The sequence below is a fragment of the Panulirus ornatus genome, chromosome 57 (genome assembly GCF_036320965.1).
Source record: "Panulirus ornatus isolate Po-2019 chromosome 57, ASM3632096v1, whole genome shotgun sequence".
Classification (NCBI taxonomy): domain Eukaryota; kingdom Metazoa; phylum Arthropoda; class Malacostraca; order Decapoda; family Palinuridae; genus Panulirus; species Panulirus ornatus.
This window is the reverse complement of record NC_092280.1, coordinates 19633530-19656569: the sequence shown is the minus strand read 5'-3', so window position 1 is coordinate 19656569 and position 23040 is coordinate 19633530. Positions and strand designations below refer to the sequence as shown.

The 23040-nt window shown below is 39.0% G+C and overlaps 1 protein-coding gene across 2 annotated transcripts in view; it reads right to left on the bottom strand.

The window, feature by feature from the left end:
- Nucleotides 1-23040, bottom strand: part of LOC139766225 (putative protein-lysine deacylase ABHD14B) — a 65444-nt gene that overhangs the window by 23313 nt on the left and 19091 nt on the right. For both annotated transcript variants that reach the window (XM_071694548.1, XM_071694547.1), the window contains exons 3-5: nt 16867-17001; nt 13110-13281; nt 11001-11221 (exon numbers count right to left, since the gene is read on the bottom strand). In XM_071694548.1, coding sequence (XP_071550649.1) covers nt 11001-11221; nt 13110-13281; nt 16867-17001 — 528 coding nt within the window. The remainder of the gene's footprint in view (nt 1-11000; nt 11222-13109; nt 13282-16866; nt 17002-23040) is intronic.

Below are 23040 nucleotides of genomic sequence, written 5' to 3'. Positions count from 1 at the left end.
GGTAGCGCAGGGAAACAGAAGAAAGATTGGCCCAACCCACCCACATACACATGTATATACATAAACGCCCACACACGCACATATACATACCTATACATTTCAATTTATACATACACATACATACAAAGACATATACACATATAAATACCTATACATTTCAATGTATACATACACATACATACAAAGACATATACACATGTACATATTCATACTTGCTGCCTTCATCTATTCCCGTCGCCACCCTGCCACACATGAATTAGCATCCCCCCCTTCCTCCAGTGAGGTAGCACCAGGAAAAGACAAGAAAAAAAGGCCACATTCGTTCACACTCAGTCTCTAGCTGTCATGTGTAATGCACCGAAACCACAACTCCCTTTCCACATCCAGGCCCCACACACCTTTCCATGGTTTACCCTAAATGCTACACATGCCCTGGTTCAATCCATTGACACCACATCAACCCCGGTATACTACAACGTTCCAATTCACTCTATTCCTTGCACACCTTTCACCTTCCTGTATGTTCAGAACCCGATCGCTCAAAATCTTTTTCACCCCATCCTTCCAACTCCAATTTGGACTTCAATTATCCATTACACTGACCAACCCTGAGAGGTGGATGAATGGATAAGTTGATCGTGGACTGACTTGCACAATGAGAACTCAAAAATATGCACTCAACTGTGGGCAGCCTGTGAATGTATCACAGTCAGGAACATGAACAGCTACACCACGGGAACCGATAAAGCCCATTAAGTAATCTTTTAGCGTTACCTACATCACAAGACATAAAATCTCAAGAATTATGTAAACTTTTGGCATCATCTAACCACAGGTCACACAACATCTCAGCAATTAAATAAACCTTCAGCATCACCTTAACCACAGGTCACATAACATTTCCAAAATTAAAACCCTCAAACAGTGGCCACTATAAACTGATTTCCTCACTGAAACAGCAGCCAACATCTTTGGATGTCCAAATTCTTCCTACTTCTATCTAAATATCCAGCTGATTCATCATATGATTAGTAGCCTGTAGAGGTCTGTTCCATTGCCAAAATGGAGCAAGAAAGAAGCTGCTATCCTCAGTACCCCTACAAATACTACTAAAAGTGCAAGGCAGTCCAGCTTAGGCCATGGGTATATGGTGACCCCACAGAAAATATATACTTAATTGGATGACCTAAGTTGTTTTGGATGATTCTCATGATATGTTACCACTTTGTGAGGAAAGTTAAGAATAAATGATATATGTGAAGAAATAAGTGACTTCGAGAGTGAGCTTATTTGGGAATTATGTAAATACAGGAGGCATCCCATTGACCTTATGCTTAGAAAAGAAATTATGAAATGACTGTGCTTAAATTTTCTCCACATAATTCTGGAGTAATGGAGGACTCTGGTAACAAATGAAAGGTAAAGACCTAAAACATTTCCCAAGACACATCTCCGATAGCTCCCCATGCATGCCATCGACCTCATATCCTCGCATTTATATGCATGGTGAAAGGTGTAATATATTCATATCATTCAACAACAAAGCTGTACAAGTATACAAAATATGAGTACATATGGAAAGTAGAATTTTCCAGTATCCTCCCCACCTAATCTCTCATATTGAATTTTACTGTGTAAAAATGACTGCAAACCATTATTACTATATAGCAATTACATATCTATCCCATGTGTGTCTAATCAGAAACAGAGGTAGAGTAATGCAGTATTTCTAATCCACTCTCTGTGGCCACATTTCAGCTCCTTAATGCATCTCGCATACTGCTAATCCCAACATGTTTACTGGCTATTTCTCAGCTTCTTTACCAATCACTTGTGAACTATGAAGGACCTCTCAGTCATTTCCTGTACTGCTGTTAAATGACAGCATCATTATATATATATATATATATATATATATATATATATATATATATATATATATATATATATATATATATATATATATATCTTTTTTTTTGCCGGTCTCCCGCGTTTGCGAGGTAGCACAAGGAAACAGATGAAAGAAATGGCCCAACCCACCCCCATACACATGTATATACATACGTCCACACACGCAAATATACATACCTACACAGCTTTCCATGGTTTACCCCAGACGATTCACATGCCCTGATTCAATCCACTGACAGCACGTCAACCCCAGTATACCACATCGATCCAATTCACTCTATTCCTTGCCCTCCTTTCACCCTCCTGCATGTTCAGGCCCCGATCACACAAAATATTTTTCACTCCATCTTTCCACCTCCAATTTGGTCTCCCACTTCTCCTCGTTCCCACCACCTCCGACACATATATCCTCTTGGTCAATCTTTCCTCACTCATTCTCTCCATGTGCCCAAACCACTTCAAAACACCCTCTTCTGCTCTCTCAACCACGCTCTTTTTATTTCCACACATCTCTCTTACCTTTATGTTACTTACTCGATCAAACCACCTCACACCACACATTGTCCTCAAACATCTCATTTCCAGCACATCCACCCTCCTGCGCACAACTCTATCCATAGCCCACTCCTCGCAACCATACAACATTGTTGGAACCACTATTCCTTCAAACATACCCATTTTTGCTTTCCGAGATAATGTTCTCGACTTCCACACATTCTTCAAGGCTCCCAGGATTTTCGCCCCCTCCCCCACCCTATGATCCACTTCCGCTTCCATGGTTCCATCCGCTGCCAGATCCACTCCCAGATATCTAAAACACTTTACTTCCTCCAGTTTTTCTCCATTCAAACTTACCTCCCAGTTGACTTGACCCTCAACCCTACTGTACCTAATTACCTTGCTCTTATTCACATTTACTCTTAACTTTCTTCTTTCACACACTTTATATATATATATATATATATATATATATATATATATATATATATGAGTTTGGTAAAGTGTGTGAAAGAAGAAAGTTGAGAGTGAATGTGAATAAGAGCAAGGTTATTAGGTACAGTAGGGTTGAGGGACAAGTCAATTGGGAGGTAAGTTTGAATGGAGAAAAACTGGAGGAAGTAAAGTGTTTTAGATATCTGGGAGTGGATCTGGCAGCGGATGGAACCATGGAAGCGGAAGTAAATCAAAGGGTGGGGGAGGGGGCAAAAGTTCTGGGGGCGTTGAAGAATGTGTGGAAGTCGAGAACATTATCTCAGAAAGCAAAAATGGGTATGTTTGAAGGAATAGTGGTTCCAACAATTTTATATGGTTGCGAGCCGTGGGCTATGGATAGAGTTGTGCGCAGGAGAGTGGATGTGCTGGAAATGAGATGTTTGAGGACAATGTGTGGTGTGAGGTGGTTTGATCGAGTAAGTAATGTAAGGGTAAAAGAGATGTGGGGAAATAAAAAGAGCGTGGTTGAGAGAGCAGAAGAGGGTGTTTTGAAATGGTTTGGGCACATGAAGAGAATGAGTGAGGAAAGATTGACCAAGAGGATATATGTGTCGGACATGGAGGGAACGACGAGAAGTGGGAGACCAAATTGGAGGTGGAAAGATGGAGTGAAAAAGATTTTGAGTGATCGGGGCCTGAACATGCAGGAGGGTGAAAGGCGGGCAAGGAATAGAGTGAATTGGATCGATGTGGTATACCGGGGTTGACGTGCTGTCAGTGGATTAAATCAGGGCATGTGAAGCGTCTGGGGTAAACCATGGAAAGTTGTGTGGGGCCTGGATGTGGAAAGGGAGCTGTGGTTTCGGGCATTATTGCATGGCAGCTAGAGACTGAGTGTGAATGAATGGGGCCTTTGTTGTCTTTTCCTAGCGCTACCTCGCACACATGAGGGGGGAGGGGGATAATATTCCATGTGTGGCGAGGTGGTGATGGGAATGAATAAAGGCAGACAGTGTGAATTGTGTACATGGGTATATATGTATGTGTCTGTGTGTGTATATATATGAGTACACTGAGATGTATAGGTATGTATATTTAAGTGTGTGGACGTGTATGTATATACATGTGTATGGGGGTGGGTTGGGCCATTTCTTTTGTCTGTTTCCTTGCGCTACCTCGCAAACGCGGGAGACAGCGACAAAGCAAAATAAAAATAAATACATATATATATATATATATATATATATATATATATATATATATATATATATATATATATATATATATCTTTTTTTTCTTTTAAACTATTCGCCATTTCCCGCGTTAGCGAGGTAGCGTTAAGAACAGAGGACTGGGCCTTTTTTGGAATATCCTCACCTGGCCCCCTCTGTTCCTTCTTTTGGAAAATTAAAAAAAAACAAGAGGGGAGGATTTCCAGCCCCCCGCACCCTCCCCTTTTAGTCACCTTCTACGACACGCACGGAATACGTGGGAAGTATTCTTAATCCCCTATCCCCAGGGATATAGATATATATGTATACTTTTTTTTTTTTTTTTTTGCTTTGTTGCTGTCTCCCGCGTTTGCGAGGTAGCACAAGGAAACAGACAAAAGAAATGGCCCAACCCACCCCCATACACATGCATATACATACATCCACACACGCAAATATACATACCCACACAGCTTTCCATGGTTTACCCCAGACGCTTCACATGCCCTGATTCAATCCACTGACAGCACGTCAACCCCGGTATACCACATCAATCCAATTCACTCTATTCCTTGCCCTCCTTTCACCCTCCTGCATGTTCAGGCCCCGATCACACAAAATCTTTTTCACTCCATCTTTCCACCTCCAATTTGGTCTCCCACTTCTCCTCGTTCCCTCCACCTCCGACACATATATCCTCTTGGTCAATCTTTCCTCACTCATTCTCTCCATGTGCCCAAACCATTTCAAAACACCCTCTTCTGCTCTCTCAACCACGCTCTTTTTATTTCCACACATCTCTCTTACCCTTACGTTACTTACTCGATCAAACCACCTCACACCACACATTGTCCTCAAACATCTCATTTCCAGCACATCCACCCTCCTGCGCACAACTCTATCCATAGCCCACGCCTCGCAACCATACAACATTGTTGGAACCACTATTCCTTCAAACACACCCATTTTTGCTTTCCGAGATAATGTTCTCGACTTCCACACATTCTTCAAGGCTCCCAGAATTTTCGCCCCCTCCCCCACCCTATGATCCACTTCCACTTCCATGGTTCCATCCGCTGCCAGATCCACTCCCAGATATCTAAAACACTTTACTTCCTCCAGTTTTTCTCCATTCAAACTTACCACCCAATTGACTTGACCCTCAACCCTACTGTACCTAATTACCTTGCTCTTATTCACATTTACTCTTAACTTTCTTCTTTCACACACTTTACCAAACTCAGTCACCAGCTTCTGCAGTTTCTCACATGAATCAGCCACCAGCGCTGTATCATCAGCGAACAACAACTGACTCACTTCCCAAGCTCTCTCATCCCCAACAGACTTCATACTTGCCCCTCTTTCCAAAACTCTTGCATTCACCTCCCTAACAACCCCATCCATAAACAAATTAAACAACCATGGAGACATCACACACCCCTGCCGCAAACCTACATTCACTATATATATATATGGGTATGTTTGAAGGAATAGTGGTTCCAACAATGTTGTATGGTTGCGAGGCGTGGGCTATGGATAGAGTTGTGTGCAGGAGGGTGGATGTGCTGGAAATGAGACGTTTGAGGACAATGTGTGGTGTGAGGTGGTTTGATCGAGTACGTAATGTAAGGGTAAAAGAGATGTGGGGAAATAAAAAGAGCGTGGTTGAGAGAGCAGAGGAGGGTGTTGTGAAATGGTTTGGGCACATGGAGAGAATGAGTGAGGAAAGATTGACCAAGAGGATATATGTGTCAGAGGTGGAGGGAACGACGAGAAGTGGGAGACCAAACTGGAGGTGGAAAGATGGAGTGAAAAAGATTTTGAGTGATCGGGGCCTGAACATGCAGGAGGGTGAAAGGCGGGCAAGGAATAGAGTGAATTGGATCGATGTGGTATACCAGGGTTGACGTGCTGTCAGTGGACTGAATCAGGGCATGTGAAGCGTCTGGGGTAAACCATGGAAAGTTGTGTGGGGCCTGGATGTGGAAAGGGAGCTGTGGTTTCGGGCATTATTGCATGACAGCTAGAGGCTGAGTGTGAACGAATGGGGCCTTTGTTGTCTTTTCCTAGCGCTACCTCGCACACATGAGGGGGGAGGGGGATGGTATTCCATGTGTGGTGAGGTGGCGATGGGAATGAATAAAGGCAGACAGTGCGAATTGTGTGCATGGGTATATATGTATGTGTCTGTGTGTGTATATATATGTGTACACTGAGATGTATAGGTATGTATATTTGCGTGTGTGGACGTGTATGTATATACATGTGTATGGGGTGGGTTGGCCCATTTCTTTTGTTTGTTTCCTTGCACTACCTCGCAAACGCGGGAGACAGCGACAAAGCAACTAAATAAATATATATATATATATATATATATATATATATATATATATATTTATGGTTTGAAATGGTTTGGGCACATGAAGAGAATGAGTGAGGAAAGATTGACTAAGAGGATATATGTGTCAGAGGTGGAGGGAACGAGGAGAATTGGGAGACCAAATTGGAGGTGGAAAGATGGAGTGAAAAAGATTTTGAGTGATCGGGGCCTGAACATGCAGGAGGGTGAAAGGCGGGCAAGGAATAGAGTGAATTGGATCGATGTGGTATACCTGGGTTGATGTGCTGTCAGTGGATTGAATCAGGGCATGTGAAGCGTCTGGGGTAAACCATGGAAAGTTGTGTGGGGCCTGGATGTGGAAAGGGAGCTGTGGTTTCGGGCATTATTGCATGACAGCTAGAGACTGAGTGTGAACGAATGGGGCCTTTGTCGTCTTTTCCTAGCACTACCTCACACACATGAGGGGGGAGGGGGATGGTATTTCCTTGTGTGGCGAGGTGGCGATGGGAATGAATAAAGGCAGACAGTGTGAATTGTGTGCATGGGTATATATGTATGTGTCTGTGTGTGTATATACATGTGTAAATTGAAATGTATAGGTATGTATATTTGCATGTGTGGACGTGTAAGTATATACATGTGTATGGGGGTGGGTTGGGCCATTTCTTTCGTCTGTTTCCTTGCGCTACCTCGCAAACACAGGAGACAGCGACAGAGCAAAATAAATAAAAATATATATATATATATATATATATATATATATATATATATATATATATATTCTTTTTTTTCAAACTATTTGCCATTTCCCGCATTAGCGATGTAGCATTAAGAACAGAGGACTGGGCCTTTGGAGGAATATCCTCACCTGGCCCCCTTCTCTGTTCCTTCTTTTGGAAAAATCAAAAAAAAATAGAGAGGGGAGGATTTCCAGCCCCCCACTCCCTCCCCTTTTAGTCGCCTTCTATGACACGCAGGGAATACGTGGGAAGTATTCTTAATCCCCTATCCCCAGGGATAATATATATATATATATATACATACATATATATATATATATATATAGGATACTTTGAAAAACTTTATACAACACGTAACCAAGCCGAGTTTGAATTCAGAGCCATTATGATCTTTAAGACTGATATTGTGCATAGTGGTACTCATTCATTCTGGGGTTATAAGACGTTTAGCAATATGCATCTTATTACCGTATTTGCAATGATACTGCTTTTAACATGTCATAATCCAAAAGTGAATCAACCCTACAAGGACTTCTGATTACTTGTAAAGTTTACTGTATTGGAATTCTAGCTATAATTGATGGTTTGCCTCTTCCCACTCTCATTTAAACGGCAAGGTGCTCTTTATCAGTCTGCAGAGGAGCCTTATGTCACAGGCAACTATAATTAGCATCAGAAAAAAATCCTAGTATTAGTTATCCATATAACACTATGGGGCAATATGTCCACCTCTGTGGGAACTCTAGCTGTACTTAAAAGGGCTGCCCTTTCCTGCTATCATTTGGATGATGCAGAGATGTCTCTGTCACAAACAATAAAATTAGCACTAATACAAGACTCCTAGTATCTTAGTTACTCATATAACATGAAGGGGAAAGGTAAGACCTTGGTATGTGTACTAAATCTAAAGATCTGCACAGCAACACATATGGTTAATATACGATATCTTTTTTCATCTTTTAACCTTTAATAATTTCCTGTTAACTGAAAACCTAAAATATTCTTCTTGAATTCTTCAATAAAACTACTTCCAAGGAACCCCCCAATCCTAAATTTTTAGGGCTCCATCCTTTAAAGAGCTAAATGAGCAGCTTAGCTTCCTTCAGCAACTGGTTCATTCATTTTTTTTTCATGTGGCTATTTTAAACTATTTTGTTTCCACTGCACAGCAGATATATAGTAAACTCATATCAACTCATAAATGCTAAAAGCACTGCCTGAAACCATGACATAACATTTCTCAAGTTGCATTTTTATCAAAAACAATTTGACAGACAATAATAGATCAATCTTTTGTGGGAAGTAATTTCACTGAATAAAGCTTTAAGGACCATAAAGATAGAAAACTATATGGTAGGTTTGCTGGAATGAATAGTGAAATATAATACTGATCTCTAAATGACTAAAAGAGTATTGGCAGACGAGCTGGATTTTTTAACCCTTTAGTCCCGTATTAAAAGAAGTTCCCCTCAAGTGATGGGCTTTGCAAAAAATCTGAAAAAAAAAAAACAGTCCCTTGACTTTCATTTTCCTCTGTTATGACTGATGATAAGTTCCCTCTCATGCAACATTTATAATTAATCCTCAAGGTCTCCTTATATGTCCACACATGATAGCTGGTTGCTATCATCTGAACCCTACAAAATCTCATTTATATACACTGCATAGCAGGGTAAGGGGCCCAGAAGGGTGACTGCTTGACATCCTCCCACCATGGTTTTTTTTATAGGTAACTAATCCCTGTGACATGAGACATCTATACATGGCTCTAATAAGTAAAGGAACCAATGATTCCTTCAAATGGAGGAGAGCAAATTCAGAACACAGGGCATACATAGTTAGGACACTATGTTAATAAAGATCACAAAAAATCATAAGCCGTACAGAATGGTTAGAAAATGCAAGATGCGTTGGGAAAACAGGCAAGGTGTTAATGCATGGTCATCAGTTAGAAGTGACAGATGGCAGTAAAAATCAGTCTTCAATCTTATGCTGGCGTCTGAAAAAATTGAGTGTATGCAAAAACCTTAATTACTGTATCCAAAATCTGCCAGAATTAGAATGCTGGATGTGAGGACTTGTTGGTTGCATGGGTGTTTACCCTATATAGTTTACAGGTGCACCAGAAGTGGAGGGGGTAAGGAGAGACAGAAATTGAGATGGCAAGATGGTGTGAAAAAGATTTTGAGTGCTTGGGCCTGAACATGTACAAGGGTGAAAGGCATGCATGGGGTAGAGTGAACTGGAGCAATGTGGTATAAAAGGGGGGGCAATGTGCTTTCAGCGGACTTAACCAGGGCATATGAAGCAGCTGCAGAAAACTAAAGAAAGGGCTGTGGATAGTGGGCTGTGGTCTTGAGGCATCACACATAACAGCTACTGAATGGATGTGAGAATATGAGGCCCTTACTTCATCTACTCCTGGTGCTACCTTGCTAAAGTGAAAAACAGCAAACAAATATGAAAAAACTACAGGTGAAAATTCTTTTGCTACATCAATGTTCTAAAGTTATATACTTCTGCGGCTATCTAATCTTCAGCAGATGTGGAAAAAAACTATAAATCAACTGGTATTGAACATGAAACTTGGATCCACCTTCACATCATCTCAGTTTGATCCAAACAAATGCTGTGGTGCGTATCTGTGCTAAATTAGGTTTTGGTGGAGTTTTTACTCAGCAACAGCTTTTTTCTGATTCTGATTCAGCTAAAAAATTTTCATCAGGTACGCCAAAACATTCTGGACAAAATTGTACGGGTGCTGGGTACTAGTTACCACCATATGTATTTTCAGTTGGTTAAATACTAGGTAATAAAGCTTTTCTGTAATATTCACTCAAAAAATGGTGCTGAAGGAAATGTCTTTCATGCTGTGAAAAATATTCAAATTCTAAAAATTCAGAGAATTTTACCCCTCTGAATCCCTGACTAGGGTACTGCCCTGGACTCACTATGAAGCTAAGATACCCTATTTACACGTGTAAAAAACTTATTGACATTCTTGGGCATTATGAAATCAAAGAAATTTAAGGTGTTGAGGAGTGAATGGTTACTTACATTATTCAATTACTAGAATAATATGATAATATGAGATAATGGTTGTTGTAAAAAGGACTATTCAATACAACTGTCAGTTGGAAGAGAAAAGAAAAACTAAGGAACATCAGTGACAGAGGATGTGGAAATACAGAAGTGTGGGCATGGAGAGAGGATATGTGAAAAACTTCTCCACAAACAAGTCTGTTATACAACAGTTCCTCAAATTGACAAAAATAAAATTCCCACTTTTCATATTCATGACAGTAAAGTCCTGAATTCATACACTAATAATTCAGAATCATGTTCAAGGTAAATTGAGCAAGGTTCAATGCAAATATTTCCTGTGACAATATCTGTTACTAAAGCTTTTCTCTAACTCTTTGCTCCCCCCCCACCATCATACTGTTATTCTTCAATTCATTATCATCAGTGCTCATCATCATATCTTAATCTGTTCCTTTTTAACAAATAAAACTCTACTTCCCTCTATAAGAGATCATCAAATCATTATTCTTGTTTTATAAGAATGTATCCACATAAGGTTGATAAATTTGAAGTATGAATCATAAAATTTTCTTTTCAGCCAGATTACACAAATGACAATTAAGTGAATGACATGTCTTCAATACAACATCTCAAAGTTTGCACAAAAAACTTACACATGAACTGATGGTGCCTTTAATTAAATACTTCATCTCTGAATGAGGAGATTCCGATCTTCATAGAATGTTATCCAAATATTTCTAAAGAGAAATTAAATTCATGATTCATACTCTTATGAAATTAAATGTCCTATTATTTTCACTAATTCAGTTTCTCACTTACCATTAAGCCTTGGGCCTTTGGAACAATCTGGCTAGTAGACACAGGTGCAACTGGCACATATCCTGAAACACCTTGAGGATACTTCAAGATGAATGGAATGGAGAACCCACCACTCATAGAAGGTGAGACCAAAACTGGATGGCTGACCTTCAAGCTGCTCAATAAGGACTGCAGAAAATCAGCTCGATCACCAGACAGTGCACCCTGGGTCTTTCCATAACCTTGTACGTTAAATGTAGAAACATATAAGCAAAAGCACTATAGATAAAAATCAAATACTTCCTAAATTCTATGTGCCATATCTCATTCCAAGGCAGTACAAAAATTAAATATGAAAAAAAGAAAAGACCCTCCACAAAAAGCCCTCTTTTCTAATAACATGGTTCATCAGAAGTAAAAAAAAAAATTCACTACCATCAAGACATATCACTCCAAAATACCACTAAAACTAATAACTGCAAAAAACAACAAACATAACTGAAATAAAATTGCACCCTACAACAAAGACATGCTAAAGAAACTGTCTTATGCTGACATTAACATGCACAGAATGGAATGTTCTAATAATGCAGGAAAGGAAAACCACTAAGACAACAATCCGAATAAAAATTATCATTATTAAGGCAGAAAAAAAAATCAATTTACAGAGTGAACTTAAGCTGAAAGTGGGAAATAATAATGAGATTTTACATCTCAATGTGAAGTGTCCTTGGAGACGTTTTGGGAAATAGTAAAATGCAAACATATTCTTGTACTTATCAAACATTTCAAATTGAATCTCTTTCTTACTTACTTTCATAATAATACAGCTTCAGTACAGCTCTCTCTCTCTAATACAGAATGATACAAGCTTAATGGATCACAATATCACAGAAATGACTACACCATACAATGTAAAAACAAATGAATGTGAGCTCTAGAGCTACCCATGCCTACTGCTATGTATGGCTTCTTAGTTAGTGGGCAGTTAGCTATCTTATCTAGGCACAGTCTACCTTATGACACCAACACTGTTTACTGTGTTAATGGAACATAAAATTTAGTTCACTGCACCTCCCTCTACCTCCTAGAAACCCTCAATCAATGCCCAAGCTACCCACATACACATGTATATATATAAACACCCACGAACACACACATACATACCTATACATTTCAATGTATACATACATATACATACACAGACATATATATACATACACATGTACATATTCATACTTGCTGCCTTCATCCATTCCCTCACCACCCCACCACACATGAAATAGCACCCCCCTCCCCCCGCACGTACGTGAGGTAGCACTAGGAAAAGACAACAAAGGCCACATTCGTTCACATTCAGTCTCTAGCTGTCATGTGTAATGCACCGAAAATACTACTCCCTTTCCACATCCAGGAACCACAAAACTTTCCATGGATTACCCCAGACGCTTCACATGCCCTGGTTCATTCCATTGACAGCCCGTCAACCCCCATACACCATATTGTTCCAATTTACTCTACTCCTTGCACACCTGTCACCCTCCTATATGTTCAGGCCCTGATCACTCAAAATCTTTTTCACTCCATCCTTCTACCTCCAATTGGTCTCCCACTTCTCTTCGTTCCCTCCACCTCTGAGACATATCCTCTTTGTCAATCTTTCCTCACTCATTCTCTCCATGTGACCAAACCATTTCAAAACACCCTCTTCTGCTCTCTCAACCACACTCTTTTTATTACCACACATCTCTCTTACCCTTTCATTACTTACACCATCAAACCACCTCACACAATATATCGTCCTCAAACATTTTATTTCCAACACACCCATCCTCCTCTGTACAACCCTATCAATTACCCATGCCTCACAACCATATAACATTGTTGGAACCACTATTCCTTCAAACATCCCCATTTTTGCTCTCTGAGATAAAGTTCTTGCATTCCACACATATATATAATATACATCATAACCGTTTGCCACTTCGTGCTTTAGCAAGGCAGCACCAGGAATAGACCATCTCTCATTTTTAAAGAAGGCTGGTGTTCATATATTTGCATATGAAAGAGAGGACAAGCTGATAATATCAATGTTACTATAAGTCCACAAAATTACAGTAACATCCCCACCTGGTAAGTCAATTGCAATAACATGATGTCCCATTGCTGCCAAGAGGTTAATGGTGTTCAGGTCCAGCCATGTTTTAGATTGGAATGCAGCACCATGAAGGAGAACAACAACCTCTCCACTACTAGTGATACCCTCTGGAGGCTGAGCCTCTCGGTAGAAAGTATCTGATCCCTGAGAACAAAAATGAAAGCCAAATACATCGTATTCACTTGAAGTGTTACACAAAGTATCTGCCAAAGAAACAAAGTATTTTCTACTGCTTAAGGTAATGTATATCAGAAAGTCCATACATGCAAAACAGTTTATAAATTCAAAAATAAAAATGTTTGTGAAAATAAATCTTTATGTATGAGTATGAAGTACTCATGAATTCTTAAAAGTTTTATGTAAATATACTAATAAACCAATTAGTGCCCACGATACATTCCAGGAAAATGGAGTGTTACGAGAAACTGCTCTCTGTGGGGTCATTATACCAATGTATATATGAGATATGTTCCTGATGATGTTATTCTTTACCTGTGATTTACCTGTGACATATGTACAGTATTGTGAATGTATGGAGTTACTGGTATTAATAACCAGGAGATTATAACAGTATTACATCTTTAATAATCAATAAATAACAAATAAACAATGTACATTATTGTATCATGAATGACAGTTGTTATATGAGTAGGGAAGACTGTACTGGAATGAGAGAGAGGTAGCATGTCAGTGAGATGCGGTGAGTGGAAAGGAAATGGGATGCTAGAGGCAGTGGGTATCATACAGCTCTGCTCTAGCAAAAACTAATCCATCTCTTCATCACTGAAACTATGATTCAGGTGGTGATAATAGAGGTAGTAGTGATGAAGTGATGATAAAGGTGGTGATGGTGAGGGGGACAGTGGTATGGGGTGAGGGGGGATTGTGGTAAGGGGTGAGGTGGTGATGTGTCTATTGGTTTCTTTACTGACACAAGCTGCAGCAATGCCAGACACTACTGATCAGCTAATGTCTACCCACGAAAGTGAGTGTACATATAAATGAGCAACAATGCATCCCTTCAACATTATGATACATATATTTAAAATATGCAATAAAAAAGCAGAAAGGTGGGGGTGATTAGAGAGGTGAAGTGGAATGGTGTGGCAACAAGCATCTGATGTGCTGCCAAGCTCTCCTCCCTTAGCTTTGCTTAGGCCACCTTCTATTTTTTCCATCAAACCGCTCCTTAAACAAGTCACTTTTGTTGCTGTTTACTCCATGTTTCTTATGAGTCTTTATATTGTCAGCAGATTTAATAACAGTTCCAACTGTTGATGTCAATTTGAAAGCATCACCAACATCTAACTGGTGCTTACCAGCTTCCAATCACCTCAAGCAATGATTTTATATCCAAGAAGTTTTTCATAGGCTCTATATATGCACTAACAGTACTAGAACTTACTAGCTGTTTGCCAAACATGATAGGTTAAAAAGTCACAATAATATAAGAAAATCAGAGAGTCAACAAGAATATGTGCAAAGTGTAAGCTGATTGGATGTGTGAATGTGTGTACAGCACTATGATTGACTATGTGAGTATAAACAGAGTTGCTTTCAGCATGGTGTAAGCGTTTGGACTTGTGACTTTTGACTGCCCTAACTGGGTTATTATTATATATCATCTTCACCCCATCATATATTTTTTTTTTTTTTTTTTTTTTTATACTTTGTCGCTGTCTCCCGCGTTTGCGAGGTAGCGCAAGGAAACAGACGAAAGAAATGGCCCAACCCCCCCCCCCCATACACATGTACATACACACGTCCACACACGCAAATATACATACCTACACAGCTTTCCATGGTTTACCCCAGACGCTTCACATGCCTTGCTTCAATCCACTGACAGCACGTCAACCCCTGTATACCACATGACTCCAATTCACTCTATTTCTTGCCCTCCTTTCACCCTCCTGCATGTTCAGGCCCCGATCACACAAAATCTTTTTCACTCCATCTTTCCACCTCCAATTTGGTCTCCCTCTTCTCCTCGTTCCCTCCACCTCCGACACATATATCCTCTTGGTCAATCTCTCCTCACTCATTCTCTCCATGTGCCCAAACCATTTCAAAACACCCTCTTCTGCTCTCTCAACCACGCTCTTTTTATTTCCACACCTCTCTCTTACCCTTACGTTACTTACTCGATCAAACCACCTCACACCACACATTGTCCTCAAACATCTCATTTCCAGTACATCCATCCTCCTGCGCACATCTCTATCCATAGCCCACGCCTCGCAACCATACAACATTGTTGGAACCACTATTCCCTCAAACATACCCATTTTTGCTTTCCGAGATAATGTTCTCGACTTCCACACATTTTTCAAGGCTCCCAAAATTTTCGCCCCCTCCCCCACCCTATGATCCACTTCCGCTTCCATGGTTCCATCCGCTGACAGATCCACTCCCAGATATCTAAAACACTTCACTTCCTCCAGTTTTTCTCCATTCAAACTCACCTCCCAATTGACTTGACCCTCACCCCTACTGTACCTAATAACCTTGCTCTTATTCACATTTACTCTCAACTTTCTTCTTCCACACACTTTACCAAACTCAGTCACCAGCTTCTGCAGTTTCTCACATGAATCAGCCACCAGCGCTGTATCATCAGCGAACAACAACTGACTCACTTCCCAAGCTCTCATATATACTTTTATAATATCTGGTTCCTTGTCTGCAACTTAAAAAAGGATATGCACTTCCAGAGAAAATGGAAATAGCCTTTTCTAAATCCCAAGGATTTTTGGCAAGCCTGATATTATATGTCTATCAACAAAACGTTGAGAAATTCTGGTACTGAAATTCTATATCCCTTTATCTATCTATATCTCTGACACATGTTACCTTCAGGAACTCCCTCAAAGGGGTGGCCATGGCAAAAGAGTCTCTTTAACTGGCAAATTCCAGTGCCACTTTTAGCCTTTAGGGCTTCGCCCTTAACAAGCCACTGGCAGAGGGCAACTCTAGGGCAGTAGTGCTTTCAGAGGCTCCTATCTAATGTTCCTATCATCTACCACTACCCAATGTTTCAACCAAATACTTTTATCTCGTGCTCCCACCTAATATTCCTACCTACTACTTCTACCTAATGCTCCTGTCTAACATTCCCACCTACTTCTTATATCTATTCCTCCTACCATTTTGCCAAAAGACAGGAAAGAGCTTAGCACTCATTATAGGAAAATCTAGAGTTAAAAAGATTGAGTTGTGCGAGTTAAGCGTTGTCAGGTATCATGTTTGACAGGGAGAGACTATGATTGTGGACAGAATGCCAGCACATTTTCTATATTTTCTTACACCTAAAACAATCTATTATCAATAGTTCATAAAAACACTATGAACACAGAAGGTACAGAAGAATAAGCATCAATGAATAACAGATGCTTGAAGGAGCTTTAACTCTGACATCAATGAAATTATAGGGCATATCTCAACAGTTGCAATAAAGTAACTGTTACTACTGTATTCTTCTAAGGTTTTACAGTGTGACATATTGCTAATGGAAAAGCTTATCTTAACTAATCATATATATTCTCACAATGCAGTATTCACTTTATTCTCATTCTTTTAGTCATATTAATACCGAAATATCAAATTATGGAGAAAATTCAATTTCATCATCCCTCATGGTGTGCAGTAACACAACTCGAGTTATGTGGGAGTAGCTTTTTATATAAGACCAAGTTTTACCTTAAAAACATTAAAGATAATAAAAAATACCATTATATTGATTGTGCTGTTGGTAACTTTGACCTTCAGGGCAGCAGCAGTAACTTCACCTGGAATCTTCTCTGACTGGAAATCAAACGTACGCCAGAAGCTTGCATCAGCCATGGTTCTCCCACTGATGTCACGCTAGGTTTAAGAAATTACATTGCAGACAGGATGACAGAGAAATAATTGTATTTCACAATCAAAATGAAATTTGTAATATATGTACATGCTGACTTCTAGTGAAAACTACTACTTTAAAATGCTCTGAAAAATAAGTCATCAATTTTTCCTTACAAAGAAATTAATGTCTGATCTATTGTGGGTGAGCCAAAGATAATATGAGGCAAACAGAACCATGTAAGAACTTTTCCTACCTCCAAACAATGGGCATGAATTATGAATGCTCATACAATACCATTTAACAAATAATACTCCCATGAACTTCACTCAAAATCCATTATGATTTAAGTGAACTCTACCTCAGCAATTACAGTTTACAATTCAAGGATGAACAAAAGTAAGGATGAGTTATTCAACTCTATGAATACCTCAATCAATAAAAAAGCGTCATAAAATTCACCTGTACCCAACACTATACAGCACAGAAATAATACCAAAATGGGAAAAATAATACAGAAATGAGAAATATACACAATTCAGCTTCAGATGATAGTTAATAAAATTAGTAAACTTACCAGGTCTAATAAAAATCCAACAATATATAGTAAAGCTATCGAGTACATATTCATGTTTGGAAAATACACATGCAGAGATATTACAATGCTTGATTCCCTCCATCTCTGAACCTGATCAAAGGATCAGTATGAGAGAACTCCCCGCAAAAGTGAAGAAAATCTCAAATAACTTTGCGAACACAGTTACTGAACACCAAAGTATGGGCTGCATGTACCCATGATTCTGCTACATCTTCAAACCCAACCTTAGAAACAATGAAAAACACTATTTCTGCAGAAAATAGATATAAAAAGCACAAAGCTTATGATCAGAAATGACTAAAAAAACTGCATGAATAAACAATACTCAACAAAGCAAGCAACAACAAAAAAAATCAAGGTTTGGGACATAACCTTATGAGATACACATTTTGAAATCCTGAGCTAAGGAGCAGGTAATTAAATAGTATTATCAAGTTTACAAAAAATATATAATTTACATAGTAACTACAAATCAAAGTTTGGATAACTTAGGAAGAGATGTACAGATGCATAATCTTAATCCACCATGCAAGCATCAGTTCGTAACCTGAGGATCATTCATGAACATTTCCAAACCTACACGTTAAGTAGTCACAAGAGATTCACATAAAGCCTGGACATAGATGATAAGACAGATACACACATAAATAATGAGTTCCCTTAACTCTGAACAAAGAGGATAATTAAAATATTCTACCAAAGAAGAAATTTTCTATATCTAACATTGGCAGGCACATGTAAAATCTTTCCTAAACATTCTAAGGCCTAATCACTCTATAATTGTAACACCTAAAAAAAAGGAAAATTAAAATCTAAACATACTTATTGTTCAACTACACCTGGAAATAAACTATATGCTCTCAGTTACACAAAATATTTTTCACAAAATATTCAATTCCTGTCACACTTACATGAAGTGTATCAATCACAAACAACCTTTCAACCCAGTTACACAATTCTTTCATCCATGATCAAATGAGTGAACTACTCAAGTAATTTTTAAACCTTCATAATGCACACTATTGTATAGTAATATCTCCATTCACGTCATCCTCAAACGCAAAATGCCTCCAATGCAAACCAACAACTGTCATTCCAGAAATATTTTCATTGTCTAAATGGCTCTGACAACAGCATCATTCAACATCAACAAGTACATCTACTATTCCACAACTAGCAATGCTGCAGCTATCTATTACCTTTGCTCCTATTCACATAGGGTAGATCAAGGACTACAACCCATTAATTCCCTCATAAACACTCTCAACCAATGTTCAAGTTGTTAAAATGAAACAAAATCTCCTTTATCAATAATACCAGTTCTTACTTTTTCACCTTACACACAAAGTTGACTTAATTGTATGAAACAGTTACCATACACAACTCTACCTATACACAGATAATTATGCATTGCACTCATTACTCTGGTTCCTTCATGTAAACTATCATTGTCCCATTGTGTCTATCCAACTTTTCTACCATCTCCCTCTTTTCGTATCTTCCACTGCACTACATCTTGACCGATGTAACATCTACGATTTGTTCTAAAGAACCATACCATCTTAAGATTTCCATCCATGTCTCTTTGACAGATTTCTTCACATAACACATCTTTTGCACTTTTTCATTCTCTACATACCCTCCTTTAAGTATAAGATGTTAGCTGTCCATCTCTACTGCTCTCACTTTTAAACTAACCTCACTCATGTAGACTGTGATTTCACATAAATATGTGAATGATGCAAGCAACTTATGCAACTTTCATTTAAATTCTTTCCAATTGCTATTTCCCACGTTAGTGAGGTAGCGTTAAGAACAGAAGACTGAGCCTTTGAAGGAAATCCTCACTTGGTCCCCTTCCCTGTTCCTTCTTTTGGAAAATTAAAAATGAGAGGGGAGGATTTCCAGCCCCCCCCCACTCCCTCCCCTTTTAGTCGCCTTCTACAACATGCAGGGAATATGTGGGAAGTATTCTTTCTCCCCTATCCCCAGGGATACTTCCATATCTATATATCTGATATCTGTTCCCTCTGGGAGCTCCTATCAAGGTAGCCATGGCAAAAGAGTCTCCACATAACCCTGTCCTCATATGCCTCCCTCGCATACACCATTCCATGCATTCTTCCACCATTTTTCTCCTTCCAGTACTCTTCCACTCCATTTCCCATTTCAAAAATGGTCTTCATCTCACACCAACCGCTTTATTCGTACTATCATACACTCCCTTTGTAAATTCCTCATCTTCCATTTTTTTCAAAAGCCCAAACCACCTCGAAGAATTTTGTTTCATCCACTCTACCACTTTGCATCGCTACCATACCAAATTTCCCACACATCCCTCCCATTTCTTTCTTCATTCCATCTAGTCATATCACATACTCCTTTCCACAGCCTGGGCTCTTGACCTATCTGACTTATTCCATGTCAATATTTCGGCTGCATAGGTTAGGGTCGGGAGGGTTATGCTGTCCTCTACCCTTTCTTCACTTCCAAACTTACACCTCTACCCTTCATTATTCTATTAAGGGTCCCGGTGACTCTTCTACCCCGTACTGCTCTCTCCCTTATCTCTCCTCCCATATCACCAAACTTACCCAAGACTGCCCTAAACACTTAAAATCTGTCATCTCTTTTAGTCTTTCTACCTCCATATCTATAACAAAGTTTAGTACACTTTCTTCTCTCACTCTATAGGGCTTTGCAAAATCAGTACTTTCACTCCGTTTCTTTTCAAACACCATTACTTTCCAGAAGTAACACTACTAATACCTCTTGAAATTCTCATTCCTACTCTCAATTATGAAGAAGAGCCCTGAACTCAAAAAAATAAAACGTGGAGCAGACTAGTTTTGGCAGAAAGGAAGACCATGGTCTTAAAACAGAAGACTACAATAGACTGATGGGGCAGAAAGGATATGCTTCAGACTAATACCATGTAAAACAAGAAAAAATAACATGTAGAGATGACAAACTAAGGAAAGATGGGAACATCATACCACAAAAAAACAAAAATAGCAAAACTGAGATGGCTAGAACATACATGGGACCGAATGAAAAGATTGGACACCATATTCAGTATTTAAATGGAGGTCAAAAGGAAGAAGACTGTTTCATAGGTTAGAAAAATAAATACAGAATTAGATTAGACTGATTGGAAAAGGAAGGCATACTGCACACTGACATGAGAAAGCCTATTTGGAAGTTGAAGAAGAAAAACCTAAACTGACATGAGAAGTTACTTCAAAATTATGAAACAGCACATCCGCACTGTAACAAGATAATGAAGATAATGCACAAGCACACTATGTTAAATGAAGCAGCTCCTTGTTTGTATGTGGTAAATAAATCATTCTCTATGAAAACAAAATTCAGAGCACTTTTATAATCACAGTATGGCAAGAAGCAATACAAAAACAGAGAATCTCATCACAAGCTGTAATGTTTCTGCTGTTTCTGCATAGGCAAACAAAATATTCTCAAAATGGCAAAGAATTGCGCATCAGTAAGAGATAATCCCATGCAGCTCTACACTTCAATGATAGTTATCAGAATAATCTGTTACTCAAGAGATAACAAATGAAGGATGAAGTACAATTACATGTGCAGCAAAGAGTTAGTAAATGTGTTAGTTCCATGCACATACAAGATACGTGAGTTGAACAACATAAAGATGATGGCAATTGTTTATAACCACTACTACTCACTGACTCATCCAAACTATGACTAACTTCCACCCCATCATCACCATGAAGACTGTGCACAGTACAAGGTCAACATATCTATCTGATAACATAATACTTTTCTGCAGACATTTGCAACTGTCTGATAATTTTTTCCCTCACAATTACTACTACCCTAAATAATATCATTATGAGCTTTGGTGCCAGCTTAGACAACATATCAAACACCAAATCAGATATCAAGCAAACACTTCTTTTCTCAATTTATAAACTCCTTATGTCTGCTGCTTCCAGCTACCATTATATATATCTAATTACTTATATAATATTACAGAATGACAGATCTACATCAAGGAAAAATGGTAGATCAGGTAGATAAAAGGACTTACTGCAAGGTCAAGCAAGAATATACTTCTGTAACAGTGATGGCTGAAGCACAGCTCTAACCAGATAGTAACAATGACTTGCAGTTCCAAGGAAGAAGCTTTTAGTAATTTCAGTAATTTCTGTTATTTCTTCAATTTCATTTCTGACATTGCAAACGATATTCTTAAGGATAAATTTTCATGTCAATTAAAGATAAATAATAGTTAATTAATAAAACAATGATAGGGGTAGCCTCTTTACAAACATGCCTTATATTTCACTCATCTTTCTCAGAACACAGCAAACTGTATTTACATAAAAAATGTGTCCATGAGCATCAACTGATTATTTCACTATCAAAGCAAAAGCATCCATGTCATATCCAACCTATATGCAACTTTCATTTAATCTACTGCCTGGTATTAAATATCTATATAGTTTATTACTCTAACTCCAACTTTTTGTGTTTGTTCAACAGTCTAAGCCTGGGGCTAAGAATATATATATATATACACACACACACACACACACACACACATATATATATATATATATATATATATATATATATATATATATATATATATATATATATATATATATTATTATTATTTATATTATTATACTTTGTCGCTGTCTCCCGCGTTTGCGAGGTAGCGCAAGGAAACAGACGAAAGAAATGGCCCAACCCCCCCCCATACACATGTATATACATACGTCCACACCCGCAAATATACATACCTACACAGCTTTCCATGGTTTACCCCAGACGCTTCACATGCCCTGCTTCAATCCACTGACAGCACGTCAACCCCGGTATACCACATCGCTCCAATTCACTCTATTCCTTGCCCTCCTTTCACCCTCCTGCATGTTCAGGCCCCGATCACACAAAATCTTTTTCACTCCATCTTTCCACCTCCAATTTGGTCTCCCTCTTCTCCTCGTTCCCTCCACCTCCGACACATATATCCTCTTGGTCAATCTTTCCTCACTCATCCTCTCCATGTGCCTAAACCACTTCAAAACACCCTCTTCTGCTCTCTCAATCACGCTCTTTTTATTTCCACACATCTCTCTTACCCTTACGTTACTCACTCGATCAAACCACCTCACACCACACATTGTCCTCAAACATCTCATTTCCAGCACATCCATCCTCCTGCGCACAACTCTATCCATAGCCCACGCCTCACAACCATACAATATTGTTGGAACCACTATTCCTTCAAACATACCCATTTTTGCTTTCCGAGATAATGTTCTCGACTTCCACACATTCTTCAAGGCCCCGAGAATTTTCGCCCCCTCCCCCACCCTATGATCCACTTCCGCTTCCATGGTTCCATCCGCTGCCAGATCCACTCCCAGATATCTAAAACACTTCACTTCCTCCAGTTTTTCTCCATTCAAACTCA